Source organism: Grus americana, chromosome 21 (assembly GCF_028858705.1).
Source record: "Grus americana isolate bGruAme1 chromosome 21, bGruAme1.mat, whole genome shotgun sequence".
Taxonomy (NCBI): Eukaryota; Metazoa; Chordata; class Aves; order Gruiformes; family Gruidae; genus Grus; species Grus americana.
The window spans coordinates 1170976-1186843 of NC_072872.1; the positions used below are offsets into that span (position 1 = coordinate 1170976).

At 48.7% G+C, this 15868-nt stretch overlaps 1 protein-coding gene across 8 annotated transcripts in view; it reads left to right on the forward strand.

Annotated features, from left to right (window-relative positions):
* The window catches only part of USP48 (ubiquitin specific peptidase 48), a 28989-nt gene that overhangs the window by 5476 nt on the left and 7645 nt on the right, over positions 1-15868 (forward strand). For 7 of the 8 annotated variants that reach the window (XR_008580087.1, XR_008580089.1, XR_008580088.1 and 4 more), the window contains exons 9-17: positions 274-453; positions 2729-2854; positions 4588-4737; positions 7355-7555; positions 8999-9113; positions 9259-9389; positions 10686-10757; positions 13775-13899; positions 14057-14179. Coding sequence is in view for 5 of the 8 variants with exons in the window: in XM_054849535.1 (XP_054705510.1) it covers positions 274-453; positions 2729-2854; positions 4588-4737; positions 7355-7555; positions 8999-9113; positions 9259-9389; positions 10686-10757; positions 13775-13899; positions 14057-14179 (1223 nt within the window). In the remaining 3 variants the exon portion in view is untranslated. The remainder of the gene's footprint in view (positions 1-273; positions 454-2728; positions 2855-4587; positions 4738-7354; positions 7556-8998; positions 9114-9258; positions 9390-10685; positions 10758-13774; positions 13900-14056; positions 14180-15868) is intronic. The other variant, XM_054849537.1, reaches the window with a different exon arrangement.

Below are 15868 nucleotides of genomic sequence, written 5' to 3' on the forward strand. Positions count from 1 at the left end.
CCGCCCCTCGACAGACGAGAGGAGATCTCCTCTGAATCCCCTCTTTGATGGAAAATTATGTCGAGAGTTGTCTGAAGCCCGCGTTTCAAATAACTGCCTCGCTAAGTGGCTTGTGGAAGCCAGAACCTACTTAGCGAGCTCTTGGTGAGATCCAAGTTCAAGTGCAGGTCTTTTTCCGCTGCCTTGCGAAAACAGTAAGCTCTAGGAAAGAAAAAAAAAAAAAATCTGTGCTGTTTCCTCCAGAGCACTGCGTAACCGCTGCTTTCCTTCCAGATGGCGTCTACGTGTACGAACTTAGCGCCGTCCTCATACACCGAGGCGTGAGCGCTTACTCCGGGCACTACATCGCCCACGTGAAGGATCCGCAGACGGGCGAGTGGTACAAGTTTAACGACGAAGACATAGAGAAGATGGAGGGGAAGAAACTGCAGTTGGGGATTGAGGAAGATCTAGGTAAAACCTTTAAGTTGTGAGTGCCCTTTTAAAATAACTCTTTTCACCAAAACCAAGGAGGCTGAATACGTGGAGGCCCCGTTACTCTTAAAACAAAAGCACTCCTACGCGTGCTGTCACGTCTTAGGAGTAACGTGTGAAACGGCGGTTCTGTTAATTGCAGCCAGATTTTCTTCGTTTCAGCCCCGCGTGAGTGTTTACGCACATCTCGTGAGCAGTTCCTCTACTCTAGTATTTCTCTTGCCTGCCATGTGGCAGATAAGACGCTGATAACTCGGGCAAGCGGTTGCCTATCGGGATAAAACAGGCAAGTTGCCGCTTCCTTGGCCGGCGTGCAAAAGGAGGCCTAGGAACAGATAACGAGATTACTTTCAGTTTCCCTAACACATTATGTTTTTATTTCCACTGAGGTGTTTTACTTGGAGGCAGGAAAGAGTCTTTGTTAAGAAGAAAAAAACCAATCTTGATCCAAATAATGGCTTGGAAGCCAAAATCGCCTTTTCACTTTGTGCTTTTTACTTCTCCTTTGCGCTCTTCTGTTCTACCGCTGTTGGCTTGTCCTGTGCCGTGTTCCCTGGACAGGGTCCGGATTTCTTGGAGAGCTTGGGCAGAGGCTGGACCTGCGAGTTTCTCGCTCTGCAGACGATATATAGGAGCGGTTCAGCATTGAATCGGCAGTTTTGAGTGCTCAGATTCGCTCAGTTCCTTAGCTTCGCGGTATCGGGAAAACGGGGAAGTTAATGCCAAAAACTTCACTTACAGTGCAAGCGATCTGTTCCCAAAAACACCGGCCCATCAGGACGCTGGCGCTTTGCTGCAACTGGACTTTACGAAACGTCGCCTTTCTTTAAAGCGTCCTTAATTACAGCTTAATGAAAAGACACCCTCAGCTGTATTTTGCTCCCTCACCTTGTTGTAAAGCCTGAGCAGGCCCTTGAGCAGTCACGGGGCGTTCGCCTGCCTCTCCTGCTTCCTCCCATCCACGATGCCGCTTTATTTTCGGCTTTCTTGCTAGTAAACACCTTGCGTTTCATCACGGCCTCCGTAAACGCCGGCTGCCACTGGAGCAGCTTTGTCATCCCGTTAATGTTTGACTACCGCTTGCTTCCAGCCGAATTGTGAAGCTGGCTAGACATCTAGTGGCGTAAGATAGAAAAATAAGCTCTGAAAGGGGAAAAAGAGCTTCTCGGCTTTTCTTTTTTAACCACCCGAGTTACCCAGCGTAGCAAAATAAGATGCAAATAAACAGCCATGGCCTCGATCTTGTAGAGGTTTATGCTTAACCGCAAGTAAGTGTTCTTGCTGAAATACGAAGGATATAAGTAAAGCGCGTGTAGAAGCCTCTGGAGGCTGGGAGCCTTAATATATTTATCAAATGTTGATGTTATTTGCCTAGTCCGAGCAAAACTGGGACTCTTCTTCGTTTCAAATGCGTGCGACAGCAGGGGAAGGTTGATAACGTAAAGCAGAGGTCTGCTGTGGGGAAGAATCCCTTGGCCTGGCCGTGCAGATGGGAACAATTTAGAAAACATTTGGAGAAAATGCAAATAAGGAGGGTGAAGGAAGTCCCCTGGATGGTGTGGTGGGAGAAGCACGTGAATTTTTCCAGAATTTAGGAAAGACAAGACACTTTTTTTAATATTTCAGCGTTCCATTTAGAGTTTGAGCTATGGAGGGTTGTTCCTGGTTGATTTTTTTTTTTGATGCTGCAGCTGTAGATAAATGTTTTTTCCTTGTCTGGAAACGGCAACTCTTCCAACATGAGTTTACGTCACACCACCAGCTGCTGCAAAATGACCCTTTTCGCGGCCGTTCGCTCCGTAAAAGCTTTGTTGCCCAACAGAAGGGCGTGTGTTTTTTCACGTACACCATCACCTGTAAATAAGACTTTTCTTCTCTGAGGGTTTGACTTTGTTCTTTGATGTCGGGACACCAGAACGAGAGGCAGAGGGGAGAAAAGGATGTTTTTGTAAGAGCTGCTTTTGGCTCGGTGAGGTTTAACTGGGGAGAGAAGAAAGGCTCTTGTAAAGGGCGGTTCAGAACAGGCTCCTAATTTTAGTCCCTTTGAATTACCCTGCCTCCAGCAGTGCTGGAGGGATTCGGGTCTTTCTTTGGGATACAATTTTGGCTTACGCCAAGCCCAGCGCTTGGCAAAAAGAGGCCTGGCAGAGCGTGGCGGGGAGCGGGAAGCCGGCTAGGTGGCAAACTCGTCCCGTTAACGGAGAATCAGTAAGCAAGCTTGTGTGTTTATTGTGTTTTGCCTTCTGTATCACAGCGGAACCTTCTAAATCCCAGACTCGTAAACCTAAGTGCGGGAAAGGGACTCACTGCTCGCGCAATGCTTACATGCTGGTATACAGGCTGCAAACCCGGGAGAAATCTCTGACAATCGAAGTACCAGGTGAGTGAGCTTTGACTCTCTTGGCCTTTTCACCTCGTCTCGTGGTGCTCCAGGCCAGCCAGGAGTCGAGATTTTCCTCGAAGCCCCTTTTATGACCGCTGTCCGTCAGCCCCCTGGGCCTTCCTAGCGCTTTTAATTAATATTAGCCCGATAATCCCACCCCTGTGCCCGCTCAAACTTCGTTATCTTAACCGGCGAGATGAGATGGGAAGGGATTAGGAGGAGATTATCCCGCAGGAACCGCTCAGGTGCCTGAAGGCGAAGGAGAACAGCGTGGTTAAATGTCATCGGCAGCGCACGTACTGCGCTGGAGGTGAATAATCCTGACAGATGTCAGGTTTCTTCTGCGAGCGCTTAATCTTTGCCGTATTGAGAATAAACGGCATGAAAATGAGAGGATGCAAGCCCTTACCGAGAGTTTTGTACAAGCCCGTTCGTGTCTTGCCTTAGAATTACTGGGGGTGGCAGAAATCCCTGTAGGTTTGGCCTGTGGATTTAATGATGCTTCGCGTTTGCATGCTACTCGATTAGAAATATTAATTAGGCCCCTGGTGCTGATGGGGACGGAGGTGTGTTCCACCTTCTTCCCTCTTCTGCGAAGCGGGGCCGGCGGAGGTGGCGCATCCCCTTTGGACCTCCGCTGTTTGTTCGGGTTATCTGGATGCAGAGGGGGTAAATCCTACAGCTTTACCCCCCGCAATAACAGCACCGACCCTTTTTCCAGCCCCACCGCCGCTAAAACCCACCCTCCGAGCCACCGATTTTTTGGGGATTAACGCTAATTCCTGCCTCAGATCTGTGTTTTCAGTCTGTTTCCTGAGTTCTCTCGTGCTCCCTTTCCTCCTACCCCTCTCCCTAAAACAATAACTCGGCAAAAGCCTCTCCACCCAGCTCCGAATTCCTGCGCAGCGCGGCGGTTGCCTTTGTTTCACGTGGAAGCCTGCCAGGGAACAGGGAGCGAAGGGCAGCAGTTGGAGCCGTGCGGTTGCGGGGAGGTTTCATGCAACTGTAAATTTGAGGCATTTTGCTTTGATGTTGTTAAAAGCGGCTTTTCCGGGACGGTGGAGAGAAGTAACTTGGCTCTGACCTCAAGGAGGTCGAGCTGGTTGGTTTTTAATCCTCTGTATTCTCCCAAGGTGGATGTTGTGCTCTCTGGCCACACAAGCGTTAACCTTTCAGAAATATTTTAGCTCTTCAAAATACTACTAAATAGGAAGAAGCTTTCAGATAAGCGGTGCTTTCCCCCTGCCTTACACCAGCCCTGTAAGGGAAGTGTTTTATCTTCTTTTTTTTTTTTTCTTTTTCCCTTCTGAGGTTTGATTTGGGATTTTTTTCCATCGGTGACAGCAAAAATTCCCAGTTCCCTCACCTTTCCGTCGAGATCTTCCCCGGCTTATCTCCCATCTCCTGAGAGTTTTTTGCCCCGGGGTTTGCGACGTGGCTCGATCCCTCTCCCCAAGATCATGCGCAGCCGTGGGGCTGCACGTCGGGACACGCTTCGGGTGTATCCGTGGGGTGAAAAGCTCAGATAGTTGCATTTAATCATCTATAAACCATAACTATTGGAGGGAACGACGTCCGCGCTCTTGGCTTTCGGAAACACCTCGTACGTCAGTAGCTGCGCGGGGGAATTTTTAGGCTTCCTTGTTATCCCTAGATAACCGATTGCAGGGATAATTAACATAATTGGCGTGTTTCCTTGAAATGACTCCTTTTTCTTCTTTTCCCGACAGCTTTTCTGCAGGAGCTGGTAGAGCGCGATAACTGCAAGTTTGAGGAGTGGTGCAACGAAATGGCCGAGATGCGCAAACAGAGCGTGGCCAGAGGCAAAATCAAACACGAAGAGGTGAAGGAGCTCTACAAAAGGTTACCCGCTGAAGCTGGTCTGTAAGATATTGTGGTAGTATTGTACTAGACCGTTGTTAAGATTAGTAATGTTTCATAACTAACCCACAACTCGCTTCTGTGGCCCGAACGCTTCGCTCCAGCCTTTAGCTGCAGCCCTCTCGAAGAGAAAAGCAGTCGCTGTCTGTTGTTGCTGTGTGCGTGCTTAGGATTGGCTTTCCCTCTCTTGTTTTTCTGCCTTAACCTATTTTTCTCCTTTTTTTGCTCGTTCTCATGGCCTCTGGCGTCGCTAATTCCCTCTTGCTCCTTCCCCATCAGTCAGTCTCCTGTGTGCTTCCATGCATTGCGACTGTTTTCTTCTGCCCGGTGAGCAGCTTGTCTCGTTAGCGGTTAGTAGCATCGAGGCAGAATAACGGGCTGCTCTCAAATTGCCCACTCACGGCAAGTTCGGGAACTGTTGATCCGAATTAATTGGCAGGTAACGGGGTACGAGAACGCCTGGCCTCCAGCAGAAAAGGATTTGATTCATCCCTGCCAGTGCTTCGAAGCGCCGTGTCTAAGCTTCGTAGTCCGTCCGATGGGTGACTGGGGTTAATCCTTTCCTACTACTCCTTGTATCTTGTCGCCTTAGTGTGTCCGAGCACAAGAATTTTTATTCCCCTCCTTGTTTTTTCTTTCCCACCTCCCTTAAAACAAGCGTAGGAGCACTTGCTCTGTCCCTCCAGCATGGGGAGTCTCTCTCCACTGTGCGTCTCTCCTAAAAACTCCAGGAAGTTTGTAATTAAAAACTCAAAAATGCGTTTAATTGTGTAGCCTGTTAGACAATTTGATATTTAGCTTGTAATATTCGTTGCTCGATGCTCAGAACCAGCAGCGAGATCCGAGTAGCCGAACAGCAGACTCCTCGGCTCCCATAAACGTCTGCCTCTTCAATTTACGAACCCGGGTTTGCAGACGACGGGCGCTTAACTCGCCAACAGGAGGGTGTCGCAGCTCATCTTGCTGAGTCCCCGCAAGTCTGAGCAGTGTTAAAATGTCACCGTTAAATCAAAGTTGCGGTGGAGGGATGAATCTGCCATGAGTCACCGTTAAAAAGGAGCAGCAAGCACAACTCCGGTGTGTTTTCTCTCCCCCTTAGCAGGAACAGAATAGTTTCCTCTTGGCAATTCTAACATGACAGAGGATTAAACCTCAAAAAGATGGTTTTTTGTTTTACAAGTGCAGATAAAGCTCCTCTGTCCCAACTTGAAGATGGCGGGACCTGCAGCGCTGCCCTCGGGGCAGGGGGCACGTCCTGGCTAGCGCAGCTGGAGACAGCGTTATCCCAGAGCTGCTCTGGGTCCCATCCCGCAGGAGCTCGGGACTCTCTCTGCAGCTGTGCAGACACGTTTTTCTGCCAGCTTTGTGTAGCCTGCCCCAGAAAGAGAACAAAAAAACCCAAAAAACAAACAAACCAAAAAACCCGTACTTTCCGGGGGAGGCAGCTTTCATCCCAAACTAGCAAACCATTTCTGACAGCGTTGCGATTCTCTGGAGGTCACGGCTGTGTATCTCTGCTGGCGTTGTGTAAGATGAAAATACTGCTGATTTATCCTGCAGAGGAGAGAGGGTTTGAAGCCCAGCTTTGCAAAGATCCAGTGCAAGCTGGAAGACAAAGTATTTTCCTGTAGCTTCTCTGTTGCTTCTCTGTACGAAACTTTGTGCTTCTCTGTACGAAAGGATTTGTGTTCGTTTGATAAATTTAACTAACAGTTACGTTTCCGCTCGGTTTCAGAGCTGCCCTTGCCTTGTCAAAGAATTGGTTTAATGTCCTAATTTCCCAATCGTCTCGCAGAAGGGTTTCCACATCGGTACTGGGTCTTGGTGTGGAGATACGGGGCTTTCACCAAAGCTATTTCACTGCTCACGCAGACGCTGACCCCGCTCCTCAACCTTGGCTTTGTGCGAGGTGTTTCCCCTTCAGCAAACAAGGGCAAGCCCGCTGCTCAGTTTCAAAATAAAGATCATGCTCGTGCTAAAAAAATTGAGCAAGTTTTCATTTGCACTGTAAATCTTAAAATGTGCAAGTGTTTCTCACCCAGAGCAGTAAGAGCAGCCCAGAATAACACTGAAATTTTGGTGCTGAAGAGACGGAGCAGACGCTGACCTTGTCTCTTTCCTCATGTTGCCTTTTATTTTTCAATTTACCTCGATAAACTTGCTCTGTTATGGAAAGGGCCTTTAATATTTGATCATAATTTAAATATTATATTTGTCCCTCGATGGAGGATAGGAAAACCTTCCCCTTTCCTCAACTGCTCTCCAATAAACCCCTACAGGCTTAGCAGTCTGAAAGCGCTCCTGCTCGGAGTGCTCCACTCTTTCATATTGATTGCTTGAATTCGAAATGACCGCTTGTTCTTGCATATCTTAATTTCACAGAGCTCCTGGCTTCTAAATCTGCGGTACGGGGATGAGAGTTGGACGAGGGAAGTTGTATCAGATCTTAGAAAAACTTGTACCGCGGAGATTTAATCAACAGCAATAGCCTGTTAATTTTTAAAAGTACCGTTGCATATCAGAGTAATTATAAAATACCATCTGCTGTATTGTGTAGTAGCTGACACGTCCGGGCTTGTTTCTCTTCGTGTTTTGGTTTTATTTTTCCCCTCCCAGGTTCCCCGTACGACTTCATCTCTCTCGAATGGCTGCAGAAATGGCTGGATGAGTCTACCCCTCCAAAACCCATAGATAACACAGCCTGCCTGTGCTCGCACGGCAAACTCCATCCCGATAAAATATCCATTATGAAGAGGATATCGGAATACGTGGCTGACTTCTTCTACAGGAGATACGGAGGAGGGCCCCGGCTGAACGGTAAGGTGTCGGGCTAGAAAATGCCCTCTCCAAATCAACGTTCTCACGTACCGAACGTGTTTTAAGGGCCTTATTCTGGTCCCAGCCCCGTTGTGAGCCATCCTTTATCATCATAACTTTATTTCTGCGTGTAGTTTTTGTGCTGCGCTGGTGTTTCCGGGTGATTTTTTTTATTTTTTTTTTAATATCGCTTAATTACATTAGCATTCAAACAAATACAGTTAGTCTGATTGCAGGGTCTGTTTCAGACCTGAGTTCTGCTCTCTCTAGGAAGCGCTGTGCACGGAGGAATTTCTGAGAAAGGAATGGTGCGTTTAGGTTAGAAAACATAATAATTAGATGGTTTTATGAAGTTGATTCTAGAAAATAACAAAACTTGCACATGCAACCCCCCCAGACTCGTGAAAATGATTTTTTTTTTCCGTGCCTGCGGCACCTACAGATCCCGCATGGGCAGCGGTTGGGGGAGCGTGCGGATCTGTGCTGCCTCTTGCCAGCAGCCCGCGCTCCGGAGCGGCGTGGACGTGTGCGGGCCAAGAAAATCATTCCCTGCCTTTCACCCCCAGCCTGTCCCGAGCTGCCTGACCCGAGGGAAGCACCTACCTGTCGGCTTACACGCTTGCGTTGCGGGCGTCTGTCGTGCATTTTGATTTTTGGGGTCAGCCCAGCCCCTACGGTCTTTGGGCGTCCCTTAATCAAGCCCCAGGCTTAGCTTCTTTAACAAGAGCTCGATAACTCCCACCGAGACCAAATTAGCTCAGCTCCTACTAAGAGCTTATAGGGAAGAAACGCAACCAGCAGAAACTGCTGTGACGCAGGCAGCCTTTGTAAGACAAAAAAAACAACAAAAAAACCAGGCCAACATTTATTAGTCGACTGGAAGATCGCCTGCAGGTTTTTTCATTGAGTACAGCTGGGAGGGATGGGTCGGATGTGTTGTGCTCTCCGACTCCGCTTCCCTGGATGCGACCACGGTGAAAATATACCCCCAGCTGTAGGGTTCCCACTCCTGTTTGTCCAGCCTAGCTTTGCAGGAGGCTTTGGCGGGGTTTTTTTCTGGATTTAACTGGCAAAATGCCACAATAGAGGGGTTTTTTTTCCTTGCTTATGCCTAAAGTGTCCTGCCTTTTGACTCCCGCGGCGCTGCGTTGGCGTAACCTGGCTCGCAGCTGTAACTGCAAACTGTTGATACCAGCAGCAGAGAGTTGTGAAGCTAGCGGAACAGATCGCACCTCATCTGAACCGTTTTACGCTTATTTAAGCTTCAAATGTGGCCCGACCTGGCAGTAACCCCAGGGATCTCCTCGTTTACACGTGAAATCTCCAATCGTGAGGCAGGAGGGTCGGTACATAACTTGTCTGAGCGCGTTCAAACCAGCGAGCGGCTCAGCCACGTGTGCAATAAATTGTGTTTCTTTTTTTCTCCCCCCCGCCCCACCCCAGTCAAAGCACTTTGCAAGGACTGCGTGGTAGAAAGGTGTCGAATCCTGCGACTGAAAAACCAGTTAAATGAAGACTACAAAACTGTTACGAACCTGCTGAAGATAACAGTCAAGGGGTACGTGAGTCCCGACGCTTTCAAACACTGTCAGAGATTTTTTAAGAGTGCTTAAATAGTTTTCTTTCCTAAAGATTTTACTGCTGGGGCTCCAAAGGAGAACGGAGTTGCGATTCGCATTGCCAACGCTGTTCCCTCTCTGCAGGAACGACGGGTTTTGGGTCGGAAAGGCGTCCTTGCGGAGCTGGCGTCAGTTGGCTCTGGAGCAATTAAATGAGCAAGACGAAGACGCGGAGCACAGTAACGGAAAAATGAATGGAAATGCACAAAACAAAGGTAGAGACCCACCAGCTCTGACTGATACCTCCTAACAAAAGACATGTCAGGTGTTCCTGTAGCTTGTTTTCCTTCCCCTTGTACGAGTAGAGAGGAAAGGATAATAAATCAAATCAAAAGCTCCTTCATTTAAGGAGCTTTTTATTTGATAAGCTTCAAAACTGCTGGGTGATCTTTGTACCCGGAGAAGAAGATGAGGTAATAAGTAGTTTTACAAAGCTGTGTAAAATTACCGCTCCAGACACATGATCTTTTCATCCACTTTTATCTGAATGAGAGAGCACAGGGGAGGAAAAAAACATGAAAATTACCTTGGGGAAGGGAAGAAGTTGTTTATTGCAAAGGTCTAGGGATGATACAGCACAGCCGGTAACGCGGCGCTGGGAAAACACAGCCTAGAAAAAAAGAAATAATCATGAATCAAACTCGTCTGTGCCCACACCGTGAGTCTGGGAGAATAGATGGGTGGGGTTTTATTTGCCTTCTGCTCTTTAAACCTTTGGAAACCGGATATTTTGTTGAGCTTTTTGTTTCGGAACTGAGGGTAAGAAGCTTGTTGGAATGAAAGTGGCGATGACCAGCTAATGGCGTCACTGGTTGAGAAAAGGCTCCTCTTCCTCCTCTCCTCCACTCCTCTTCCTCCGTGGCCACCTTGGTTTCACAACAGGTTGCAATCCCAGTGGTACATTTGAATTACTCACAAGCCAACTTGCTCGTTAGGCAGGTCGTTAGAGATGCTTCCTAATTGTGTTTATCCTGCTCCAATTCAGTGGCCAGGGCGCTTCTGTCTATGGAGTTACTGGTTCTTAACGGTAATTTCTACGTTAACGTGGGGCTGGTCAGACCCCCGGCAGGCTCCCCCTTCCTTTGTCAGGCAGCATCTGGTTTAGATCAGTATCCCGAAGGCAAAAAGTGGAGGAATATTTTGCCAGGAAGGTTTCTGCTCCCTGCTCTCTTACCTAGACTTGTGTTTAGGTTCAATTCCGAGATCTTTGGGAGCAGCAGACCCCTGTGGTGTTTTAGCTGGAACAAATGCGGCCTTTGTAATCTCACAAAGGACGGGTTTGTGCTCCTCGCACTTCAAAGCACTCCTACGTGGCCTGTAGGCTGTAATCCCGCCTGCCCGGAGGCCGAGGCATTTGAGAATAACAAATTTGCTTCAAAAAGTCTCCCTTGGGTTAAGGGTTTTGCTGCAATTTGAAAGGCAGCCAGTCTAGTTCCCCCCTCAAAGATTTTTCCTCGGGAGGGGAACTTTCTGCCATCTTTTTGTTTGTTTGTATGTATGTATTTATTTAGATGAATCAAATGAAGAGAAGAGAGAGGAGGAAGAGGAGTTAAATTTTAATGAAGACATCGTTTGCCCACATGGTAAGTCTCTCCAGGGGATGGAGCTGAACATATCTGTTGTTGCCCACTGCTCAAGACATTAACCTCGTAGCCTTTGCTCCGAGGCCAACGCGAGTGGTGACTGAGAAAATGCGCTTAATTCTCATTTGCCTGGCGTTTCTTCGCGCTTTTCTTCGCAAGCGCTATCGCGTCGCAGTCCCAAGTTTCGCAAGGCAGCGACAGGGCTGTAAACGCGGAGATGCTCAGATGCTGCGGCAAACGCCGGGCTGCGGAAGCGAGCATCTCCTCCTCTACCATCTCCTCCTCTACGTGATGGAGCGAGGGCAGCGCCACGGATCTGCAGCCCCTTGGAAGCTCTCAAAGAGCTTTTAGGAGAAAAACAGGTGTAAATAAGTCAAGGTGGGAGCTGAGAGCATCCATTTATTCTCTCCTTTTCATGAAAACAGGGGTGCTTACCTAACAATTGTAGAATTGGGCTTATCTTAGCGGCTGGGACCACTAAGGATATCGATTTACCAACCTGCTGTGCCTGGGTGTCCGTTTACACAAGGTTTTGACCTGATGTTAGTTGTTTTGCTAAGTGACGGTTCATTAGCCGCATCCTTGGCTACCCCCGTGGTGTAAATCTCACTTTCTTTTAGCTTGTGTGTCGCTCCCAGACAGAACTCTGTTCTAGTAAGCTCCTGTTTGTTCCTAGTAAGAAAAAAAAACACGCCATAAATTAGCAACACACCTCCCATCATCAAGGCTAATCAAGGATGTAGAGTAACAGCCTGATAAAGCCTGGAGTGTTTAAGCACTTTGTCGCGTTGTTAGCTGCTTTTCAGAGCCTTTAACGCCGTATTTCCCATTGCTTCGAGGCTGCTGCTGTAGAATAAAAGCATGCAGCGTGGTGATGAAATATTTAATGTAGCCAGACATGATAAAAATAGGCGAATCGGCCTTGGAAAATATTATGCTGGTAAATCGCTAGTTGAGCTGTGACTTCGGGTCAGAATAAATAATATTAAATATGGGGGCCACTGGCAGGTCAGACTTCATCGTCTTGAGCTAACCTCTGATTACTCATGGGAAAACAACCTTTCCACCTTTAAAATTTCCCTCTGGAGTCTATCAGCAGATCTGTAGTCTCGGTCACACAGCCTTAATTTTGCCGTGGAGGAAGCTCTGCCTTGATGGTTGGCTCTGGAAAAGCCAGCCCTTTATCTGTGAGGTCTGGCCGGCCTCCAGAAATGCCATCCGGGCGTTCTCTTAAGTCCCTTTGCATCTTTACTGCAATTTCTCGCTCTCCAGTAGCTGCCCGACTCCGGCGAATAATTTTTTCCAGATACCAAGTTAAGACTTGTTTGATATCCGTGCCCAAAACGCGTCCCTGGGTGGTGGGAGGAGGAAGCAGGGTCAGCAGCGGTCAGGATCATCATCTCCCAGATGGCAAAACACTTGTTCCCCGCACACCTAGATCTGATTTTTCCACGTCTTTTGCTCAACAGCATATTAATCTGTTTTCATTAGTCACGCGGTGTCAAGACATTTATTTGTACGAGCTCGTTTGTTGGGGTTGGTTGTTTTTTTCCCCACCCTTGCTGGCTCTGGAAAGCAGCCTGGTCCTGCCTCCTCATATGGCAACGCTGGGCCGCTTGGTCGTGTTTGATGAAGAACAAGTGGCCAAATGCCACATCGAAGCAGTCCAGCCCGACCTTTGTTTATTAGAGGAAAAGCAGGAGGAGAGCATTGCTATTTTATTTTATTTTTCCCCCCCCTTGGGGGCTGGCAGGAATCCAGGCTTGGCTGGAGCCAGGAAAGCTGACGGGTCCCTGGGCCTGAGGAGTCGCTTGTAATGTTAAAGAGCTACCGGAGGGCGGGGGGAAGGAGCCTTTTCTCCCCGCCGTCTTTCTGTAGCTCTTCAGGCTATAGAAAAGCAGATAATAAGGTAGCGTGCCCTTTGCCAGACGTCGCTCAGCACCACGACTTTGCAGTTGCTGTTTTGCTTCCCTCTTGCTGGCGAAATCCGTGTCGAGGCATGAATATTCCCACGCCGTCTCCAAATCTGCTTTGCATCTCCGTGTCGCAACAACCGTTCCTCTTTATTTCTCTTGCGCCTGGCGCAGCCGTGCCTTGACTTCCCAGCCGCTGTCTCATAGGGAGACGCGATTGCGTTTTCCCCTCGGCGATCGCAAACCCTGCGCGCGGGCGGCTGGTCGGATCCCCGAGCCTTCGCCTTCTCCGGTTTTCCCAAGCCTTGTTTGTCCATCGGAACGCGTGTTGTCACGCGTACACGTGGTGTCCAAGCTCGTGAGCGTGACCTTTCTGCTATGGCTGTCGCTAGAATGACAAATGCCTCGCGCTAGAACGTTTTTTGGGGCGGTTTTTTGAGCTGCTTGAGCATCGGGATAAATAATACCACCGGCAAGTTGTCTAGAGGGTAGCTAGTAAATCTTGTTTTGTGTCTTCACGCCCCAGTTATTCCCTAGAGCAGATCCAGGGTGCAAAAATCTGTCCTTTCCAGATTTTGAGGTGCTTGAATAGGGCCCGCAAAGCCACCCGAGATGATACAGCACTAATTTTGTTTGTTGAAAGGTGCGGAAAGCACCTGGCTCCTGTTTCACGGGGCACGGGGTTAGTCTGCAGCTTGGTAAACGGAGTCGCCGTAAAAATGTAGCTATGGATAGCCAAGATAAGAAAACAGTAGCCCTGTGCCCTCTTTGGCTTGTCCTTGCTTTTCCGAGCATCGCTTTACCGCCTCTTGCGTTTGATCAGCTGCTCGGGTTCGTGAGCTTCGAAATCTAAAGGACATTTGTATGAATTAGTCATATTTGTGGGAGACTTTTACCTCCTGTCTAAACAAGGAAATGATAAAGAAGTTGAAGGTGACTTTGTGCATTAGTTGTGCTCTTTTTTGCTGACATGGTGTTGGCTGATAAACGCGTGAATGTCTTCCCCTACGTTTATACCCTGTAATCTCTTAAATCTGGTTAGGGCTGCAAAACATCGCTGAGCGCGTCAAGAGCAAAGCCCTTCTCTTGGCTCTCTCCCTCCAGGTGACCTGTGCATATCCGAAAACGAACGGAGGGTGGTTTCGAAGGAAGCCTGGGAGAAACTCAAGCAATATTTTCCAAAGGCCCCTGAATTCCCAAATAACAAAGAGTGCTGTTCCCAGTGCAAGGTATTTGAATGCCAAATAGTGTCGACTGTAAATACGCGGTCATGTTTCTGCTTTTTTTTTTTTTTTTAACACGACCCAGTGCAGGGGAGGAAAGTAAAATCACCTTTCAGTAGCGGCTAGGAACTGACACCGCGGTCTCATTAACTGTTTGATGCAGATTTTGGAGCGCGAAGGGGAGGAGAACGAAGCTCTGCATAAGATGATGGCCAGCGAGCAGAAGACTTCTCTCCAGAACCTGTTTCACGATAAATGCAGACCTTGCCTGGGCAGCTGGCCTCAGGTACGGCAAGGAGGGCGAAACAGAGCAGGGGGGGAAGGTTTTTATTAGCTTTTATCCCTTTGCTAAGAAATTCTGTTTTGCCTGCAAGAGAGAGACTTGCCCAATAATCATTCACTCGGTCTGAGCGAGACCGTGCCTGCGCTGGGAAGCCTGTGCCGGCGGAGCTTACACGTGTGTTGTGCCGAGGTGTGATTTCCCCTGATTAGCTGCGCTGGCACGAAGCCCTGCTAAAGATACACGAGAACGGTTCGTGTGCCAACATAGCTGTCGTTGGCCCGGAGTCAGCTAGATAAGCAGCGACAATATTGTTGCTGTGGTTATATCCGCCCCTAGAAGGACCGAAACGGTGCGGCCGTGCCGGTGGAGATGGCTTTTCACCTTCCTTCCCGTGCAGGCTGGGTTTTTACTGTCGGTCGGACAAAATTCACGTGTGCTCTGGCATCCTCGAGAGCTTGGGGAGCTTCCCTAAACGCCGAAGCCCTGCAAATCGAACAGCGGCTGTGCGAGACCTCTCGTACCGATTTCTCCCTGCTACAAGCGCGCAGCTCTCCAGGATCTTCATGGGGCTTCGAGGAGGCTCAAAAGAAATGGCAGAAGCCGTTGGCTCCGTGCCTTGGCTCCTGGACGTCTCGCGGAGCCAATTTAACGATTGACTCTTAGAGATCTTGCCAAGCTGCTTTGGCAGGTGTCTGCCTCAGTCGCTGCTACGTGCGGGGGCAGCCTTTCGCTCTCGGGTGCCTTCTCCAGCCGTGGATAAATATCGAGGTCAACACGGATCCGTGTCTCGGAACCGGGGAGCCCCAAAAGGGTTTAAATGGGAAACAGGGGTCTGTGTTGAGCTGGGGAGCTCCCAGGTCCTGCCGGTGGTATTTAAGGGTACTATCGGGTTGGGTCTGCTTTTGTGGCCGGGGTAGGTGATGGAAAGCTGGAGCCCATCATCATGGGTCAGCCCGAAATACGAGGGTCTCTCCAGGCAGCGAGGCTACATCCTCTGTCCTCTTCGAATTTCCCAAGGGAGCCTGATAAAAAAAGAGCCGAGGATCTTTTCCCTCAAGCTTTTTGAGTTTTCCTGATCCAAAGCAGCTGAGGTTCGGGGAAGAAAATAAGCAGAGGGGTTTAATCCAGAGGAAATGAAGGGAGATTAAAAAAAATAAATATATATATTCCTGAATTTTCCTGCAGAAGGATGGAGTGAGCCCTTAAATCTGCATTACGGAAAGTGGGGAGGATAAGTGAACGTGGAAATTATTTTTGTCACCCAGCTCTTAGGATCTGGCTGGTTTCGTGTCCAGGAGCAGACTGTCTAATGGCAAATCAGTTGGGACAGAAAACCCACGATTTATCCTAAAACCGCTGGCTCGTGAGGGTGCGTGGCCATGGTTTTGTGTCTGGGCTATTGCCAAAAAGGAGAAACTTCTGGATTTTGATGGGTGAAGCAAACGAGGATGCAAAGATGCATCTGCTTCAGGCTCTGAGTGCCCGGCAGGGAAACTCGGTGCTGGGGAGTCTTAGCTGCTCCCGGGGAAATGACCGTTTCCTGCTGTGAATTAAAGGTAATTGGATCTAAAGCTAAATTAACTTAGTAATAAACACGAGATTAGTAATGTAAGTGCTTAGTACTTGATCCCAAATTATTTTACTTGGCTTTCCCAGCGCGCTTGGATGGAGTTGTCATGGTAAAAACGCTGA